General features: G+C 43.4%; 1 protein-coding gene across 1 annotated transcript in view; it reads right to left on the bottom strand.

Annotated features, from left to right (window-relative positions):
- LOC144594039 (uncharacterized) overlaps window positions 1-18,373 on the bottom strand; it is a 48,245-nt gene that overhangs the window by 1,107 nt on the left and 28,765 nt on the right. Inside the window, exons 2-6 of the mRNA XM_078400206.1 lie at window positions 15,881-16,010; window positions 15,598-15,779; window positions 9,212-9,375; window positions 5,205-5,361; window positions 1,850-1,956 (exon numbers count right to left, since the gene is read on the bottom strand). Of these exons, the coding sequence (XP_078256332.1) occupies window positions 1,850-1,956; window positions 5,205-5,361; window positions 9,212-9,375; window positions 15,598-15,779; window positions 15,881-16,010 (740 nt within the window). The remainder of the gene's footprint in view (window positions 1-1,849; window positions 1,957-5,204; window positions 5,362-9,211; window positions 9,376-15,597; window positions 15,780-15,880; window positions 16,011-18,373) is intronic.

Raw genomic sequence — 18,373 nt, 5'->3', positions numbered from 1 at the left:
GCTTTTCAAGACTGCAGAAGGTTAATCTGCCATAACATAGGTAGGAATTTAAATTCATTGAGACTGCTCTGGATTATCTCAAATATCCGAGGGTTATCTCAAATATCCATTATTCTTTTCATAACTCAATGGAATCCATGTCGACTGAGAACAGTCATGAATGCCAAATGCATCCAGCCTAAGAAAATGCTTGGTGCATCGCAGGTCTCCAAGCAGTCAACTTGCAAAGACAAGGAGTGTCCAGCTAGAACTTTACAAAGAGGTTTGCTTAGAACCCACCCTTTCCAACCCCATTTGAATATTTCTGGCAGTATCAGATAGGTGATAATTTAATGCAGGGTAAGCAGAAATAGACCATTGTCTACATCAGTGGAACCACAGACTTAATGCAAGGTCAAGATGTTTCCATCATGGCTCTGAATGGCAATGTGCAAAGAAATCTCTTAGGATGGCAGTGTTCATACAATACAATACAATATCTTTATTGTCATTGTACAAGTACAAGGAGATTAAGAATGCCACTTCCATATCGATTGTTATAAAATAAATAAATCACGGCAAAAACAAATACAACAAAGGGAAGGGGAAAACAAAAGGATACAAGGTAAAGTGCAAAAGAAGGTTCATGCAGGGTCAGTTGTGCCAGATGACCATGGGGGCAGAGACAGATCATGGGGGGCACTCAGCAGGTCCGATTCAGAGTAGCTATAGCTCTAGGGATAAAGCTGTTCATGATCCCAACACTGCCACTTTACCCATATCCTTGACAATGCTCTTACTGTTGGCAGTTAGCCAAATTGATCCAATTTCTCCAGTTGAGATGCTGTTCTATGTTTAGTCAGATATTGGACCATCTGGACTCTGTGCTGTTTTTAATCATCCTGCCAGGTAATTTGCATGGTAATTTGTTGAAATACAGCCATCTTCCATGACCTATGTAGTAGCCGCACAAAGCACAAGTTGGAAAAATAATAGTAGAATTGATGAGTAAGGGTGTCAGGGGTTATGGGGAGAAGGCAGGAGAATGGGGAGAATGAGGGAAAGATGGATCAGCCATGATTAAATGGCGGAGTAGACTTGATGGGCAAAATGGCCTCATTCTGCTCCTAGAACCTATGAACCAATGAACTAAAAGAACACGTAAGTGTGATAACGATGGATTGGTGCAATATTACATATTTTAGTTTTTTTAATGTAATTCAAAATGTTTAATGGTCTGGGTTGCAATAGATTTCAGTAAGGATACTCTTGTTAAAGCACTGATGTAAAACCTTCTGTCCGACATATATGAAAGGGAATTGCTCCCTGAACTTCCAGTTTCCCACTTCTCCCCTTTTATTTCTGGTCCTGATTTACTTGCACTTTGCTGTGTAACAAAGCCCTTCAAGGAGAATCCACACATGTTTGAAAGCAACGTGTGTGCGCAGAATTCTTCATATCAGGACAAAATCCTTTTGTACCTGCTGCACAACTCCTACAGTTTTCTATAGTTTGAAACATCGAACATATTGAGAAACGTATACCGAGAAGTCGACAGAGATAAATCACTATTTAACCTCTAATCCAAGAGCAACTGGTTCCTTCCTGTGTCTGAACATTGCAGAATCTCACCCAATTGCAAATGGGGGATGTGCTCCTTCCTGTTATTAGTCAAAGTGTCTGTGTTTTTCAGCTTTGCATTGACTTCCAAATTTACATAAAAAGCAGAGCAGGTAAAGTCAATTTATAGCAGATCAATGGCATGTCTTAGCTGAGGTTCAGACTAAAATTACGTAACGTGATTATCAGCAATGCAGACACTCCAACTGTCCCCTGTAGCCTTTAATTTTTAATTTGCAGAACAACTTACCAATGATTTTGGCAAGACCAACTTCTTCTTTGAAAGCTTCCAGAGAATGCTAACACTTGCAATCCCCAAGATAAATCCAACCACAGCAAAAAGGACAATTAATGTGTCTGGATTGGGGGGGGGGGGGGGGGGGGGGAAGAAAAACAAATGGATTATCACTCACTAGAGTTCCTGTGAGAAACTTTCTGAAAAATAAAATTGGAATAGCACCGTATTGTATTTAAAGTATAATGTAAAATATTGCGGAGTCTGAAGAAGGGTCTCGAACCGAAACGTCACCCATTCCTTTTCTCTAGAAATGCTGCCTGTCCCGCCGAGTTACTCCAGCAATTTGTGTCTATCTTCAGTGTAAACCCGCACCTGCAGTTCCTTCCCACACACTGCATACTACTGATACGTACGAATAATTTAATTTGAATCTATGTCACAGAATCGATGGCATTTCCGTCAGATCATGGGTGGAAATTAATGAGGGTATCTAAAACCACTTCCATATCTAAGTGGAAGCACTAAACACAACATGTGGTGGAATCTTGAGCAGAAAACTGCTGGTGGAACTCAGCAGGCCAGGCAGCATCTAAGGTGGGAAATAAAACGGGTTGGGAACATTTTTCAGACTGGAGAAGAGTCCTGGCCCAAAACTTGTCTGTACATTTACCTCCACAAATGCAGCCTCACCTGCTGAGTTTCTGCACAGGTGGATGATTCTTTTCTCAAATCTAAGTTTGGGGGGCATTTGTGTGTATAATATTAAATTAAATAAAAATAATTACAAATAAATATGTATGCTGTATATCATATGTAATTGGAAATATAAAATATACTGTGCTGAAACATGCTTAGATGTTTAGGCAGTAAAGTGCTAGTATTATCTCCCATAACTGCAAGCAAATGTAGGATTTGAAATGTGCACATGCATCTGAATTTGGAAGTCTCATATTCCACGAGTACGTCTGTCAGGAGACACAAAATGCTGGAGTAACTCAGCGGGTCGAGCAGCATTTCTGGACAAAAGGACTCTCGGTGTGAAGAAGGGTCTCGACCCGAAACATCACCTATGTCTTTTCTTCAGAGATGCTGCCTGACCTGCTGAGTCACCCTAGCATTTTCATAAGTGAGTGATAGGAGCAGAATTAGGCCATTCGGACCATCAAGTCTACGCCATTCAATCATGGCTGATCTATCTTTCCCTCTTAACCCCATTCTCCTGCCTTCTCCCATAACCTCTGACACCTGTTCTAATCAAGAATCTATCTATCTGTCTTAAAATTGTCCATTTACTTGGCCTCCACAGCCTTCTGTGGCAATGAATTCTATAGATTCTGATGAAAGAAATTCCTCCTCATCTCCTTCCGAGAGCAATGTCCTTTTATTCTGAGGCTATGACCGCATGGTAGGCAGTTCTGGACGGTTAGATTGCATGGGATCGAAGGAGAGATAGCTGAATGGACAGCAAATTGGCTTCATGGAAAGAAGCAGAGGGGTAATGGTGGAAGGTTACTTCTCAGACTGGATGCCTGTGACTAGTGGTGTGGCTCAGGGTTCGGTGCTGGGCCCATTACTGCTTGTCATCTACATCAATGATTGGATGATAACATACAGGGCAAGATTAGCAAGTTTGCTGATGATACAAAAGTTAGTGGTTTTGCAGAGTGAAGATGGTTGTGAAAGATTGCAGGAGGATTTGGATCGATTGGCCTGGGGGGGGGGGGGAGGAATGGTTGACGGAATTTAATACAGAGAAGTGCGAGGTGTTGCATTTTCGGACGTCAAACAAGGGCAGGACCTACACAGTAAATGGTAGGCCTCTGGGTAGTGTTGTAGAGCAAAAGCATTCAGGAGTACAAGTGCATGGTTCCTTGAAGGTCGAGTTGCAGGGAGATAAGGTGGTCAAAAAGGCTTTTGGCACTTTGGCCTTCATCAGTTAGAGTACTGAGTAAAGAAGTTGGGTGGTCATGTTGTATAAGACGTTGGTGGGACCGAATTTGGAATATTGTGTTCAATTCTGGGCACCATGTTACAGGAAAGATATTGTCAAGCTTGAAAGGGGTTCAGAAACGATTTACGAGGATGTTACCAGGACTAGAGAGTGTGAGCTATAGGGAGAGGTTGAGTAGGCTGGGTCTCTATTCCATGGAGTGCAGGAGGATGAAGGGAGATCTTATACACAAAATCATGAGAGGAATAGATCGGGTAGATGCACAGTCTTTTGCCCAGAGTAGGGGAATCGAGGACCAGGGGACATAGGTTCAAGGTGCAGGGGTAAAGATTTAATAGGAAGCCGAGGGGTAATTTTTTCACACAAAGGGCGGTGATGTGTGGAACAAGCTGCCAGAGGAGGTAGTTGAGGCTGGGACAATCCCATTGTTTAAGAAACAGTTAGACAGGTACATGGATAGGACAGGTTTGGAGAGATATGGACCAAACACATGCAAGTGGGACTAGTGTAGCTGGGACATTACACTGGGACATTGTTGGCCAGTGTGGGTGATTTGGGTCGAAGGGCCTGTTTCCACACTGTATCACTCTATGACTATGACTTCTGGGCCAGACTCTCCCACTAGTGGAAACATCCTCTCCCCATCCACTCTATCCAGGCCTTTCACTACTCGGTAGGTTTCAATGAGGTCCCCTTCATCCTTCTAAACTCCAGCAAATAGAGGTCCAGTGCCGTCAAACAATTTTGTGTCTATCTTCAGGGAAACTTGCATCTGCAGTTTTTTCCTGTAACTAGTAAGTCTGTTAGTTGGTTTTGCCACTGGAGTCCAGTGAGCAGAGCACAAATCCACAGTGTTGCTCCAGAACTTGATAGGTTTCTAAACAGTTGAATGCTGGGTTCTGCTCATACATCCTATGCCAAGTTAATTCGGCACAGCATTTGTAACCTATCAATGCACATTTTATTGACATTTTACAGCCGAATCAGAAATAAATTAAATGTATGATAATTATTTTTATGAAATCAAACCAGGTCAGATTTTTTCACAGAATCAAGGTTAATGGTTACATGGATTAACATAATAATGAGAAACCAATACAGCCTGTTTTGTTTGATTTACTTTTTATATTTATATGTGCTTTGTTCACATGTACTTTGTTCAAGCTATAATTCATGTCAAGACTGTGAGATGCAAAAGGTTAACAAAATATATCTTTAATTAAAAATAATGACTTTGACTATCTCTGAAAAGATCTTTGTTAACAAATGGGACTATTTAAATATCCAATAAACTGGATCTGCAAGTAAAGCAGGTAGTTCTGGTGATTGCCATTTTACAATGGCACCTGAATAGCAGCAGCATACGGTGTAATACAGATTGCTATTCTAAATATGCAATATTTATAACCTTGTTACCTTGTAGATTCAAAGACTGAACTCTGAAGCATCTTTGACTTGACCATTCTGCTTTCATTTGCCAATTTTCTGAATTCACTTGAGCAGACACACATAACGTAATTCTCGATTGCCTTACGCGAAGCTTCAATCTTGATCTCCTTATTGAGCAATTTGCCTTTTGTTTTAGGTGGTAAAATAAAAGGGGGTAAGATTACAAGGTAGTCCAATTTAATGTTTAATGTCAACAAAATTGTATCTGATGTTTATATGTTCCAGTTAGTCTGTTCTTAATCAAAGCATCTCATTATATAAAAGAATAGAATAATACGCTGGTAAACAAACCAAAGATTAGACAGTCGCATGTGCAGATGATGCAAACCTGAAACAAAACAGAAAATGGTGGAAATTCACAGATGGTCAGGGAGGGAGAGTGAGAGAGAGGGAGTGAGAGAGAGGGGGGAAGAGAGAGGAGGAGGAGAGAGAGAGAGAGAGAGAGAGAGAGAGAGAGAGAGAGAGAGAGAGAGAGAGAGAGAGAGAGAGAGAGAGAGAGAGAGAGAGAGAGAGAGAGAGAGAGAGAGAGAGAGAGAGAGAGAGAGAGAGAGAGAGAGAGAGAGAGGAGAGAGAGAGAGAGAGAGAGAGAGAGAGAGAGAGAGATGAGAGAGAGAGAGAGAGAGATATTCAGATTAAGTGCCTTTCATTAACAATGGTAGCAACTAACTGTACGATTTCGAACAGAGTCGATTGTTCCATGGTACTTCACAGGAATGCAGCTCATATCAAAATTAACACAGAATCAATTCAGATATCAGAATAGATGCCCAAAATTTTGATCTTGATACTGTGATGGAAGCTACCGACATCGAAAGGCAGATTGGTATAACAAGGGAATCTGTGAGCTTGGTTGTTAGTCAGCATATAACACTGCAATAGAGAGGTAATGACAATTGGTGTACACATGAGGCCAGAGGCAGAAAATTGGTGGCTTTGGAGGTACAGGAAGTTACAGAGATAACTACAGGGGAACAGGCAGTTGGGACTAGTTGTAGATGGGATGGTGTGGGCACGTTGGGCCGAAGGGCCTGTTTCCATGCAGTATGACTCTATAATGAACAATAAAGCTAGGGAAAGGTTTGAAAATAAGAATGTAAATTTTTTAAATAAAACTGTTGCTGAACTGGGATCAATCTATGTTTGTGAACACAGACTTTGAATAAAAGGAACTTGGTGAAAAATGGATGTGGATAAAAGACTTCCAAATTAGTTCAAGTTTAAAGATGTGGGAAGACGCATTGCTAACTTTGTATTATTATCAAACTTGCCAGAGGACAGTTTATGAAACTCGTCAATGTAGATTACAAATATTTGAGACTTCAGAAATGACCCTAATGGCATAGAAACATAGCAAATAGGTGCAGGAGGAGGCCATTTGGCCCTTCAAGCCAGCACCGCCATTCATTGTGATCATGGCTGATCATTCACAATCAGTAACCTGTGCCTGCCTTCGTCCCATATCCCTTGATTTCACTAGCCCCTAGAGCTCTATCTAACTCTCTTTTAAATTCATCATGAATTGACCTCCACTGCCTTCTGTGGCAGAGAATTCCACAAATTTACAACTCTCTGGGTGAAAAAGTTTCTTCGCACAGTTTTAAGTGGCCTCCCCTTTATACTTAGACTGTGGTCCTTGGTTCTGGACTCCCCCAACATTGGGAATATTTTTTCCTGCATCTAGCTTGTCCAGTCCTTTTATAATTTTATATGTCTCTATAAGATCCCCTCTCATCCTTCTAAAGCCCAGTCTTTCTAATCTTTCCTCATATGACAGTCCCGCCATCCCGGGGATTAACCTCGTGAACCTACGCTCAACTGCCTCAATAGCAAGGATGTCCTTCCTCAAGTTAGGAGACCAAAACTGCACACAATACTCCAGATGTGGTCTCACCAGGGCCATATACAACTGCAGAAGTGTACTCAAATCCTCTCATTACTCAAATCCTCTCGTTATGAAGGCCAACATGCCATTAGCTTTCTTCACTGCCTGCTGTACCTGCATGCTTACTTTCAGTGACTGTTGTACAAGGACACCCAGGTCTCATTGCACTTCCCCTTTACCTAATCTGACACCAGAGATAATAATCTGCCTCCTTGTTTTGATCGCCAAAGTGGATAACCTCACATTTATCTACATTATATTGCATCTGCCATGCATCTGCCCACTCACTCAACCTGTCCAAGTCACCCTGCAACCTCGTAACATCCTCTTCGCAGTTCACACCGCCACCCAGCTTTGTGTCATCTGCAAACTTGCTAGTGTTACTTCCAATTCCATCATCCAAATCATTGATATATATTGTAAATAGTTGCGGCCCCAACACCGAGCCTTGCAGCACTCCACTCGCCACTGCCTGCCATTCTGAAAATCCACTAGTCACTGATTCAAATCTGAAAATGAGCTGTTTGTGTTTTTTCCATTTTCTGTTCATTAACCAATCCTCTATCCTTTCTATGTATCACACCTCTAACGTTTTACAAGCGAGCTTGCAGAATACTTTCTGGAAATCCAATTACGTAACATCTACTGGTTCCCCTATCAAATATTGCATATTACATCTACAAATATATGTGCAAGCCAGAAGTTTATTGACACAGATGTGATTGTGCAATGCAATGGCATTTTAATGGGAGTAATAAGGAAACACAAGATGGATCTACAACAGATATAAATGAGTATAGACAATAGACAATAGGTACAGGAGTAGGCCATTCGGCCCTTCGAGCCAGCACCGCCATTCAATGTGATCATGGCTGATCATTCTCAATCAGTACCCCGTTCCTGTCTTCTCCCCGTACCCCCTGACTCCGCTATCCTTAAGAGATCTTTCTAACTCTTTCTTGAATGCATTCAGAGAATTGGCCTCCACTGCCTTCTGAGGAAGAGAATTCCACAGATTCATAACTCTCTGGCTGAAAAAGGTTTTCCTCATCTCCGTTCTAAATGGCCTACCCCTTATTCTTAAACTGTGGCCCCTTGTTCTGGCCTCCCCCAACATTGGGAACATGTTTCCTGCCTCTAACGTGTGCAACCCCTTAATAATCTTATACGTTTCGATAAGATCCCCTCTCATCCTTCTAAATTCCAGTGTATAAAAATCATTATCTGACTTTATTGTATGTGGAAGGTCATAATGTGCTTGATCCAAGAATAAAAGTGCTGATTCTGGAGCTTATATTGTAGCAGGCAGAATAAAATGGTATGGGCAGAGAAATAAAGTAACATGTGACTGGAATTTGTGGGTTATGAATGCTTGCGGGTTGAATGGTGATGTATTGCAAAAAAAAAATCATTCATTCTGTGTTGGATCTCCCTAATTTCGAAGACAACCTTGTGAGCATTGAATTAAGCCTGAAAAAAATTCAGATGAATTAGAAATCTATTTCAAAGGGGCATTTGCAATCCAGGGCAGTGGGAGGAGGTGGGCGGGGGGGGGGGGGGGGGGGGGGCAGGGGAGATCTGATGCCTGCACTGCACTGGCATAGGAAACAGCCAGAGAAAGCAGAGGAGATCTAGGGTAGCTGAGGAGAGGACTAAGGTGTCGCGAAAGGAAAGGTTCCTTCGTACTGCTGAAAGGTGAAGGGAAGATACATTTGGTAATGGTATCCAGCTGGCAATGACAGGTGAAATGAATATCCTAATCAATAACCTTGGGGAATATTTATGAATGTCGCTAGTTGATGGACTTGGAATGTTCACGAAAAGTAGAAACTGAATCTATAATAGCTTTTTAAAAAGATTGTGGAGAAATATTTCAATTAAAAATTGGTCAGAACATAATGGTATACATTTTTTAAATAAATCTGCTTCAGTTATCTGGTTAAGTACTGTTGATCATACGAAGTTTAAGAACATAATAAGAAGCAGAACACAATTATAACCAACATCGCTTAACAGAAGCAGTGAATTTGCATTTGCTAATTGATGCATATCAACACTTACTTAAGGCATGAAATTATTTAATCGTACATACCAAGATATTGTGTCCTTCCTGTCCAACACAAATGTTACATTTAAAGTCTTTGTTTATGTTCAAGCTGGCCTCTGTACTTCTTGTTTCAATATGAGGAAACATGCATCGTAGAGTAACTTGTTTGCCATGGACCATGATGTCAACAATTGGAGCACTTAATGTGGCTGTGTAAAATAAGGTAGCGATGTGATTGAGCAATTTTCAGAAGCCTTTTAAGTCTATGTATAGCCCAGAAATTACAGCTCACAATAAGTTGCATAGGCTCTCTGTGATCTCTTGTGTGATAGACCCCGTGGTATTATTTCTAAAAAAGAGCAGGGGAGTGATCCCTGGGGAGTAGAAGGAAGGACGGACGGGTCTTGGGGCCGGAAGGGAGGATCGCTGGGCTTGGCCCCTTGCTCGACCTCCGAGGGCCGGAGAACTGGAGAGAGCGGATGCCACTTACATGTTGCTACTTGTGTTATTAATGCTGCACAATGTTATTACATTATTGGTATTCTCACCATATCTGACCTGATAATTAATGAGGGAGGAATGTTCTGTTTTCTCTGTTGCAATATCCCCCACATGCTGGGTGCCACAACAACAAAAAAAAAATTATGACAAATATTTAGGAATTTTTGCGGCCCTCACTAAAACCTAATGACAGGACCTCCAAAAATGGGACATTTATTTGCAAAAACTTGTTGGCAATTGTTATTTCGATTTTTAGATTTAGAGATACAGCGCGGAAACAGGCCCTTCGGCCCACCGAGTCCGCGCCGCCCAGCGATTCCCGCACATTAACACTATCCTACACACACTAGGTACACTTTTTTTAACATTTGCCCAGTCAATTAATCTACAAACCTGTAGGTCTTTGGGGTGTGGGAGGAAACCGAAGATCTCGGAGAAAACCCACGCACGTCACGGGGAGAACGTACAAACTCCGTGCAGACGGCGCCCGTAGTCAGGGTCGAACCTGAGTCTCCGGTGCTGCATTGGCTGTAAGGCAGCAACTCTACCGCTGCGCCACCGTGCCGCCCTAAGTTCCTAGTGGCAGCTGCCTGCCGCGTGCCTTTGCCATGTGGAAGCACTGTGCTTATTGAAGACATTCACAGCTGTGCACAGCAGATATATGTTGCAATCTCTGCCTGAATAGCAGACCCTTGTCTTGCAGTGGTAAGAGGACAATCGGCAAGGGCAGAGGGATGAACCTGCACATAGCCTCATATTCCACCCTTCCACCCAAATTGTCTCTCACCTCCATGACAGTTGTTGCTCTTCTGCCGCCACGGCAGAAGAGGTTCTTTGCGGCTGTGATCATTGTCCATGCTTCCTTGCGGCAAAGCCCCTCAGAGGGATCTCTAACAATAGCTTAAAAGAAGGCGCTCCCAATTTCGGGACCTTTTGAAGATCTGCTTATTAGGTATTAGTGAAAAGTTATGGAATATATTTTTAGTAATTTTTTTTACGGCACCTGGGAGGTTAAAGCATGATGCAACAGAGCAAAATTTCTGGCCTATTAAACAAATCATAGCACCATACTGCTCAGAAACAGGCCCTTGAGCCCTACGCATCCATCCCATTTTCCACCAAGTAGCCTTCCATGCTGGATAATTCAAGTGCTTGTCTGGATACTCCGTGAATCTCTTTGAAACACAACCCCTTCAGGTCGTGCATTCCAGATTCCATCCACACTCTGGTCCCTTCTAAAAACCTCTTACCTTAAACCGATGTCCTTTTGTTTTAGACTCCTATCTAATGGGGAAAAGCTTTCTACTATCATAATTCTGTATATTTTATTTTGCCACCCTTCAGTGTCCACCATCACAATGAAAACAAACCCAGCTTATTCCATCTTACAAGCTCTAAATGGTTCATCCCAGATAACATGCTGGGTTTCTCCTCTGCAACATCTCCACTGCAATCAAATCCCTTCTGTACTAAGGTGATAAAAATTGTACACAATATTCCAGATGTGGCCTCAGCAATGTTTTATAAAGCTGTAACACAACTTCTCTGCTCTTATATTCTATATTCTGATTAATGAAGGCAAGTTTCCCATTTGCTCAGTCCTTATGTACATTCAATCGGTAGTTTTTTCAACCCTAAAGGTAATTAACGGATATGTGAATTTGAGGCATAGTGTCAGCTGTACAAACTGATGAAGCAGTCAAGGGGCAGTATGGACTATTTATGTCGGAAAGAACTGCAGATGCTGGTTTAAATCAAAGGTAGACACAAATTGATGGAGTAACTCAGGGGGCCAGGCAGCATCTCTGGAGAGAAGGAATGGATGAAGTTTCGGGTCGCGATCCTTCTTCAGACTATTTATTTACTATTGTTATGGACTATTTATGCTTCTGATGGTCTTCAAACAGATGGGCATTCTCTTTGTGCTACAAACCTAGCATATCTGGACCTTTTCTGACCACAATATATTGTTTGAAAAATTATTTGGAGAACATTTAAAGACCGATTAAGCCAAGGAAAGGTGAGAAAATTAGACATCTATATACTAAAACTCTCATTTGTTTGTTTGTTTGTTCCTGAACTACAGCCAAAACGGTACACGGTAGCGCGACAATTTTAGGCCCACCTCACTCACAGTCGTCCCTTTGGTGCTAATGGAAGATGTTTCATTGAAATTGGTGTTATATTTATAGTTATTCACATTTTAAAGTTTAAATCTATCTCCTAGGGAGGGAGGGGGGAGGGAAGGGGGGAGGAGGGATAAGGGGGATAAGGGGTGTTTGAGGGGGATGGAGTGGGGGGGAGGGGAAGAGGGGAGGGGGAGGAGGGGAGGGAAGGGGGTAGTGGAGGGAGGGGGAAGGGGGGGAGAGAGGGAGGGAGGGGAGAGGGGAGGGGGGGAAATTAGCAGATAGCAATTCAGGTGAAGCTTTACAGTGCCTGTTGCTATTTGTATCAAGAATACAAATATACTTATAGGGAAAACATTTTCAGCTTCAGTGAAAATAATGACCCACATAAAAATCTTTCCCCACCTTGTTTTATGAGAAATCACTCACACAAAATAATCCATAAAAATATATCGTGGGAAATGGTGCACATTTTTTTCTTTCCACTTCACCTTCTTGCTGACACTTCCTTTTATCCTTCAAAAACTCAGTCAGGTTTTTCCTCTTAGCACAACTACTAAATCAGTGTAACCTGATCTTTTGACACCCTTTAACGATACCGTAAACTCTGATTTTGATAGTATGGGTGGCTTTGATGTGAAGAAACCCAGTAAAGAACCGTGCTCCAAGCATGCCTGGAGTCTAGGTGAGACTGACATTTCATTAAAAGCTAAAAAAATCCATCAAACTCTCAGTCGCGATTTGATTGCTGAGCAATCGAGAGGATTTGTTGAGCATTTTGCCCTGAGCCTCCTCCACTGTCAGAGTGAGGCCACACACAAACTGGAGGAACAGCACCTCATATTTCGCTTAGGCAGTTTACAACCCAGCGGTATGAACATGATTTCTCTAATTGCATGTAACTCCTGCATTCCCTCCCCTTTTCTCTTCCCCGCTCCTCGTCATCCTACCAGTTCCACTGTTCACAGCCATGTATCCCTCTTATTATCGCACCATCTCCAGCCAACAATGGGCCATAATGGGCTCCATCCTTCCTCAGGTCATCTGTTGCCGGCCCTGATTTGGTCTGGCCTTGTCTCACATCCAGTTTATTTCATCCCCCCCCCCACCCCCAAACCACCTGTACTTTCAGTCTGAAGAAGGGTTCCGACCCGAAATGTCACCTATTCCTTTTCTCCAGAGATGCTGCCCGACCCACTGAGTTACTTCGGCATTTTGTGTCTATCTTTGATTTGTTAACAGGTTCTTGTGTTTGCCTTAATTATGTTTTAGAGAGAAGTGGAGTGAGTAATTTTGCAAGCCTTGTTCACTCTTGTGCTGACTGGAACGTGGTTTGTCAGCCTATTTACCTCTGAGGCTCCACCTACAACATTTCCATGGCCCACTTCAAGCCACTCCAATATCCAAATGGAAAATATTGTGAACGTGCTGTCAATTCCAGTGTAAAAGTTTGGCAAGCGTGCATTCAGTATATTATCTCTGTCCATGAACCCCGACAGTCTTTTCAGGTGAGTGCACCTCCTCCAACCTCATCTACTGTATCCGCTGTTCCAGGAATGGACTCCTGTATATTGGTGAGACCAAGCACAAGCTCAGTGATCATTTCGCTGGACACCTCTGCTTCGTCCGCCTAAACCTACCTGATCTCTCGGTTGCTCAATACTTTAACTCCTCCTCCCATTCCCACATTGACCTTTCTGTCGAGGGCCTCCTCCATTGTCAGAGTGAGGCCCATCGCAATTGGAGTAACAGCACCTCATATTTCACTTGGGTAGTTTACACCCCAGCGGTATGAACATTGACTTCTCTAACTTCGTAGCCCTTACTTTCCCTCTCTCTCCATCCCCTCCCCCTTCCCAGTTCTCCTACCAGTCTTACTGTGACTACATTTGATCTCTTTACCGCCCACTCCCCTGACATCAGTCTGAAGAAGGGTCTCGACCTGAAACGTCGCCCATTCCTTCTCTCCAGAGATCCTGCCTGTCCCGCTGAGTTACTCCAGCATTTCGTGTCTACCCTCGATTTAAACCAGCATCTGCATTTCTTTCCAACACAGTATATTATTCCTATTGTATGTGGTGGAGTGGGAGTTAGAACATTGAACAGTACAGCACAGGAACAGGCTCTCCAGCCCCTGATGTTTGTGCCAACCATGTTGCCGGCTTAAACTAATCCCATTTGTGTGCACATGGTCCACATCCCTCTATTCCCTGTGGATTATAAATTACAGATTAGGACATAGGGTCTTATTGAATGTGTATGAAGGAACTGCAGATGCTGGTTTACGCTGAAGATAGACACAAAAAGCTGGAGTAACTCAGCGGGTCAATAGACAATAGGTGCAGGAGTAGGCCATTCAGCCCTTCGAGCCAGCACCGCCATTCAATGCGATCATGGCTGATCACGCTCAATCAGTACCCCGTTCCTGCCTTCTCCCCATACCCCCTCACTCCGCTATCCTTAAGAGCTCTATCCAGCCTCTCTCTTGAAAGCAGCCAACGAAGTGGTCTCCACTGCCTTTTGAGGCAGAGAATTCCACACCTTCACCACTCTCTGACTGAAAAAGTTCTTCCTCATCTCCGTTCTAAATGGCCTACCCCTTATTCTTAAACTGTGGCCCCTTGTTCTGGACTCCCCCAACATTGGGAACATGTTTCCTGCCTCTAATGTGTCAAATCCCCCAATTATCTTATATGTTTCAATAAGATCCCCCCTCATCCTTCTAAATTCCAGTGTATACAAGCCTAATTGCTCCAGCCTTTCAACATACGACAGTCCCGCCATTCCGGGAATTAACCTAGTGAACCTACGCTGCACGCCCTCAATAGCAAGAATATCCTTCCTCAAATTTGGAGACCAAAACTGCACACAGTACTCCAGGTGCGGTCTCACCAGGGCCCGGTACAACTGTAGAAGGACCTCTTTGCTCCTATACTCAACTCCTCTTGTTATGAAGGCCAACATTCCATTGGCTTTCTTCACTGCCTGCTGTACCTGCATGCTTCCTTTCAGTGACTGATGCACTAGGACACCCAGATCTCGTTGAACATCCCCTCTTCCTAACTTGACACCGTTCAGATAATAATCTGCCTTTCTATTCTTACTTCCAAAGTGAATAACCTCACACTTATCTACATTAAACTGCATCTGCCATGTATCCGCCCACTCACACAACCTGTCCAAGTCACCCTGCAGCCTTATTGCATCTTCCTCACAATTCACACTACCCCCCAGCTTAGTATCATCTGCAAATTTGCTAATGGTACTTTTAATCCCTTCATCTAAGTCATTAATGTATATCGTAAATAGCTGGGGTCCCAGCACCGAACCTTGCGGTACCCCACTGGTCACTGCCTGCCATTCCGAAAGGGACCCATTTATCCCCACTCTTTGCTTTCTGTCTGTCAACCAATTTTCTATCCATGTCAGTACCCTACCCCCAATACCATGTGCTCTAATTTTGCCCACTAATCTCCTATGTGGGACCTTGTCGAAGGCTTTCTGAAAGTCGAGGTACACCACATCCACTGACTCTCCCCTGTCTCCCCAGACAGAATCTCTGGAGAAAAGGAATAGGTGACGTTTCAGTCGAGACCCTTCTTCTGATTGAATGCTTTATTAAAGTAACAAGGGGGACACTGTGGAATGTTTTACTAAAGTTGAGAGGGTTGTGAGAGGAGAAGTGAGATTGGCGGAGAAGGATTTGGAGTCTGCATGGACACAATGGGTCAAAGTTCTATTTCTGTGCTCAATGACTATAAAAGTCATCCCGCCAAATTCTGTTAAGGGACAATATCAACTTACCATTCTCTTTAAAGGAGAACCTGGCAGTCGAAGCAAACTGTGACTCGTGAAAATGTGTAACGGCCTTGACTTTAGCGTAGTAAGAACTTAATGCACTCAGGTTCATGCTGAAGGCTTCAGTGACATCACAGGAATATGATGAAATGTTTGAGCACGGCGAAAACAGCTGCCAGTGTCCAGTTCTGCAAACACACAAACAGCACCAGTCATTCCTGTTTGACTTGCCAAAGCAAATGTTTCATGAACCAGTTTTAAGCAGTTACAAATGCAAAACAATACACACCGGTAATTCATGGTTTCAACAGTAAACGTTGTTGCACTAGGTGACTTGCCCACATAAGCCCATTTTAAAATGGTCTTAAAATCGGAAGATGTTAAAGAGAGGTTCACTGGTGGAGGATGCTGATGATAACCTGCAAAATAAATAACATGAAGATAAAAGGAAAATAAAAGAGTCCAGATTCCTGCATGTCCAGAATTTTTTACCACACTTCCTTTACCACAATGCAATTTCATTTTTTCAACTAAATTGTGTTGCCTTTAGCTTAGTTTTTTTCCTTTAGAGATACAAAGCGGATACAGGCCCTTCGACCCACCATCTGCACCGCCCAGCGATCCCCGTACATTAACACTATCCTACACACATGATGGACAATTTACAATTATACTAAGCCTGCGGCACGGTGGCGCAGCAGTAGAGTTGCTGCTTTACAGCGAATGCAGCGTCGGAGACTCAGGTTCGATCCTGACTACGGGCGCCGTCTGTACGGAGTTTGTACGTTCTCCCTGTGACCTGCGTGGGTTTTCTCCGAGATCTTCGGTTTCCACCCACACTCCAAAGACGTACAGGTATGTAGGTTATTTGGCTGGGCAAATGTAAAAAGAATTGTCCCTAGTGGGTGTACGATAGTGTTAGTGTGCGGGGATCGCTGGGCGGCGCGGACCTGGTGGGCCGAAGGGCCTGTTTCTGCGCTGTATCTCTAAATCTAAAAAATCTAAATTAACCTACGAACTCCGTACAGACAGCACCCGGAGTTGACATTGAACCAGGGTCTTCGGCGCTGCAAGCGCTGTAAGATAGCAATTCTACCACTCTACCACTGCGCCACCGTGCCGCCTTTAGTCTCTAAAGACTAATGGTAATTAAATCTTGGATCCTTAAAAATAACTAACCAGTCACAGTGGGTCTTGGAGAAATGACGTGCAGTTGTTTCAAAAGAAGTTAAATTGCTATTGAGTCCAAAGAAAAAAATAACCTGAGTTGTCTGATTTCACCCTTCTCTGTAATCAGAGGTTCATGTTGGAATGTCAAAGGCCATGGGACTCTAAAGTCAGAAGGCACATGTTGCAATCTATGGATAGGTGCTTGAAGCCTAAATTGTTGCTTTATGGAATTGTGGGCAAATGGCAATCTCATCTGAAGACTGAGGAAAGCTATTCAAATACTAAGCTTGTGTGTAAAATAGCAAGAACTTACATTTCAATATTAGTTTAGTTTAGTTTAAAGATATAGTGTGGAAACAGGCCCTTTGGCCCACCAAATCCACGTCGAAGTACTGTGTGCAGTTTTGGTCTCCAAATTTGAGGAAGGATGTTCTTGCTATGGAGGGCGTGCAGCGTAGGTTCACTAGGTTAATTCCCGGAATGGCGGGACTGTCGTATGTTGAAAGGCTGGAGCGATTGGGCTTGTATACACTGGAATTTAGAAGGATGAGGGGGGATCTTATTGAAACATATAAGATAATTAGGGGATTGGACACATTAGAGGCAGGAAACATGTTCCCAATGTTGGGGGAGTCCAGAACAAGGGGCCACAGTTTAAGAATAAGGGGTAGGCCATTTAGAACGGAGATGAGGAAGAACTTTTTCAGTCAGAGAGTGGTGAAGGTGTGGAATTCTCTGCCTCAGAAGGCAGTGGAGACCACTTCGTTGGCTGCTTTCAAGAGAGAGGCTGGATAGAGCTCTTAAGGATAGCGGAGTGAGGGGGTATGGGGATCAGGCAGGAACGGGGTACTGATTGAGAGTGATCAGCCATGATCGCATTGAATGGCGGTGCTGGCTCGAAGGGCTGAATGGCCTACTCCTGCACCTATTGTCTATTGTCTATTGTCCACACGTACACTAGTTCTATCGTGCACACTCGGGGCAATTTACAGAAGCCAATTAACCTACAAACCTGCATTTCTTTGGAAGGTGAGAAGAAACCGGAGCACTCGGAGAAAACCCGTGCGGTCAAAGGGAGAGCATGCAAATTCCGTACAGATAGCACCCGTGGTCAGGATCGAACCTGGGTCTCCTGCGCTGGAAGGCAGCAACAATAATGCTGCGCCACTATGTCACAGCTTATGACATCTTTGAAAACCAGCTTAGACCATATCTAGCCCACGATATATCTAGCCCATATCTAGGCGGCACGGTAGCGCAGCGGTCGACTTGTTGCTTTACAGCGAATGCAGCGCCGGAGACTCTGGTTCGATCCTGTCTAAGGGTGCTGTACTGTAAGGAGTTTGTACATTCTCCCCGTGACCTGCGTGGGTTTTCTCCGAGATCTTCGGTTTCCTCCCACACTCCAAAGACGTACAGGTATGTAGGTTAATTGGCTGGGTAAATGTAAAAATTGTCCCTAGTGGGTGTAGGATAGTGTTAATGAACGGGGATCACTGGGCAGCACGGACTTGGAGGGCCGATAAAGGCCTGTTTCCGGCTGTATATATATGATATGATATGATATGATAGCCATTAACATTACTGTAGCCATTAATATTAAATGGGGGGA

Source organism: Rhinoraja longicauda, chromosome 5, assembly GCF_053455715.1.
Source record: "Rhinoraja longicauda isolate Sanriku21f chromosome 5, sRhiLon1.1, whole genome shotgun sequence".
Classification (NCBI taxonomy): domain Eukaryota; kingdom Metazoa; phylum Chordata; class Chondrichthyes; order Rajiformes; family Arhynchobatidae; genus Rhinoraja; species Rhinoraja longicauda.
This window is presented reverse-complemented; position numbering and strand designations above follow the sequence as displayed.